The following is a 2,500-nucleotide window of genomic DNA, read 5'->3' as shown; positions in this document are numbered from 1 at the left end:
TCAATATGATCCAAGACATCAATGTTCAGTGAATAGTTGATTGCATTAATGATGATGATAATGAATTCTTCAGTCCAGTAATAGCTGTCGATCTAAAGAAGTGTCAGTATTAGTGATGTTAGTTACCTGGAAGGACTCGTCACCCGTCTTGTTCAGGAAGTTGAGTGAAGCGGCACGTTTCATTCTGAAGAGAAAAACACAAATGAAATATCTGAAACCCAAACAGCAGAAGACAGTATGCTTGACACTGAACGTCTTCAATTATTATTCAATGAGTAAATAAATTACAAAAAATGACCTGAAATTCAGTTTAAAATTGAACATAATATAAAGATAAAAAACACTACTGTAATGACAGCGGTACTAGATGCTGAGAACAGTGTGTGTGTTCATACGTGTGTGTGTCTGGAGGAGCGTTTCCCTGGAGTTTCTTCACCAGCATCTCACTGCTCCTGCGCAGTACATCTCTGAGACGCCCCATAGAGCCGCTGCGCTGCAGCAATTTTCAGTTTGTTTGCAATTATGAGTTAATGTTTCGCAATTACGAGTTTATATCGCACAATTCTGTTTTTTCACAATTCCAAGTTTGTTTGCAGTTATGAGTTTATATCTCACAATTCTAAATTATTTTGCAATTTTCAGTTTGTTCGCAATTCTGAGTTTTTATTTCGCAATTATGAGTTTGTTTGCAATTACGAGTTAATATTTAGCAACTATGAGTTTTTGCAGTTACAAGTTTATATCGCACAATTCTGTGTTTTTCACAATTCTACGTTTGTTCGCAATTAGGAGTTTATATTTTGAAATTCTGAGTTTGTTTTGCAATTCTGAGATTAGATCTTATATAAAGTCAGAACTTTGGCACAACTGTTTTCAACATTGATAATAATCAGAAATGTTTCTCGAGCAGCAAATCAGCGTGAGCAGAAGAGATCTGTATGTGTTTGTATTTATACACATCTGCGTGATGTTCATTAGACCGGATGTTGAGTTCCTCTCTCTCTGATCTAACAGGTGCCGCTCGTCCAGTGATGAAGGGAGGAGTACAATCCACTGCATCAGGAAAAACTGATCATGGCTGCGTTTCCCAAGAGCATCGTAAACTGATCGTAGAGGCCTTCGGTTACTTCATCTACTCAGACTCCCGACGCTGTTGGGAAAGGCTGCTGATTGGCTGATTGGTTGTCATGGCAACAGCTGCAGTGACGTGGCTGGTTAGTGATGGTGAGGCACAAACTCATGCAGGCGCTACGACCGCATGCACACGTTTCCTCATGGGGACCTCAAAAATGTCCCCACAAGGTCAAAATTTACTAGTATTACTATCCTTGTGGGGACATTTGGTCCCCATAACGTGATAAATAACAGGTACACACACACACACACACACACACACACACACACACTCACTCTCACACACACACTCACTCTCACACACACACACACACACACAACTACACGATGCAAAAATGACTGCTTAGTGAGCTTTAGCCATTAGTTGTTGTTGTTTTTTATGTGCTTATTTTCCAGGTGAAATATCTAAAGATCCTTCAAACAGGAGAAGCGGCGCTGCATGTGACATATGTGTTTTTGACAGATTCTTTCACATGTTTTGACTTGTATCAAACACACAGTGACTGAAAGCCAGTCCAGGCGAGTCCGTGTTGGTTTTTGGGTGAACTGTTCCTTTAAGACTCTTTGTAAAGCGTGAGATCTGAGTGTTATGATGATGATGATTAATATTTCCATTGCAGGCAGTGAGAGCTGCAGCAGTGCTGGTGTTAATGATCACACACACATGAGCGATGCAGGATATGACATCACACTGAACATCCTGAACACAGAACACTCACACGACTGGACCAGCGGGCATCAGATACTGCTACAGCTGTTTTTATTTTCATTTTAGTTCATGTTTTAGTAATTTAGCTGGGGGGTTTTTGTTGTTCTTGTTTTTAATATACTGTATGTAAGTGTAGTTTGAGTTTGAGTTATTTTACAGGGTTCCCACGCTTCTTGAAAGTACTTGAATTTCAGGCATATGGATTCAAGGCCTGGAAAGTACTTGAAAACAAACATAGGTCCTTGAAAGTGCTTGAATTATATTTGAAATACATGGGGAGCGCGGGAAAAAAACGTGTGTGTTGAGGCGCAGCCTAGAGCCCTGAGCGGGAGTTTTCTTAAGCCTGCTCCCGCTGAATTTCTGACCATTACCACCCGCTCCCGCAACGTGTGTGTCACGCTCCTGCAAACATTCTTATTGTCTTATTGTATATATTGCATCAACGAAAATAGTTCCAAATATAGTAACAGCTGAGCCGCTGCGCATCTCTAAAAGCAAACACAGCTGAGTTTCATTCATGAATGAAAGTGTGTTTTTGAACGAATCTAGTGAGTCAGTGATTCATGATTACACATACATAAAGATTTCATTCCTGAATGAATCAGCTGTTCAAACGAATCAATTGAATTAATGATTCAGTGATAAAATCAGTGACTT

The 2,500-nt window shown here is 39.9% G+C and overlaps 1 protein-coding gene across 1 annotated transcript in view; it reads right to left on the bottom strand.

Moving 5' to 3' along the window:
* klc1b (kinesin light chain 1b) overlaps positions 1–2,500 on the bottom strand; it is a 20,965-nt gene that overhangs the window by 1,894 nt on the left and 16,571 nt on the right. Inside the window, exons 12-13 of the mRNA XM_016516395.1 lie at positions 396–493; positions 127–184 (exon numbers count right to left, since the gene is read on the bottom strand). Of these exons, the coding sequence (XP_016371881.1) occupies positions 127–184; positions 396–493 (156 nt within the window). The remainder of the gene's footprint in view (positions 1–126; positions 185–395; positions 494–2,500) is intronic.

Source organism: Sinocyclocheilus rhinocerous, unplaced genomic scaffold, assembly GCF_001515625.1.
Source record: "Sinocyclocheilus rhinocerous isolate Xijiao unplaced genomic scaffold, SAMN03320098_v1.1 scaffold2733, whole genome shotgun sequence".
Taxonomy (NCBI): Eukaryota; Metazoa; Chordata; class Actinopteri; order Cypriniformes; family Cyprinidae; genus Sinocyclocheilus; species Sinocyclocheilus rhinocerous.
The sequence above is the reverse complement of the archived record's forward strand: the minus strand, read 5'-3'. Positions and strand labels throughout refer to the sequence as shown.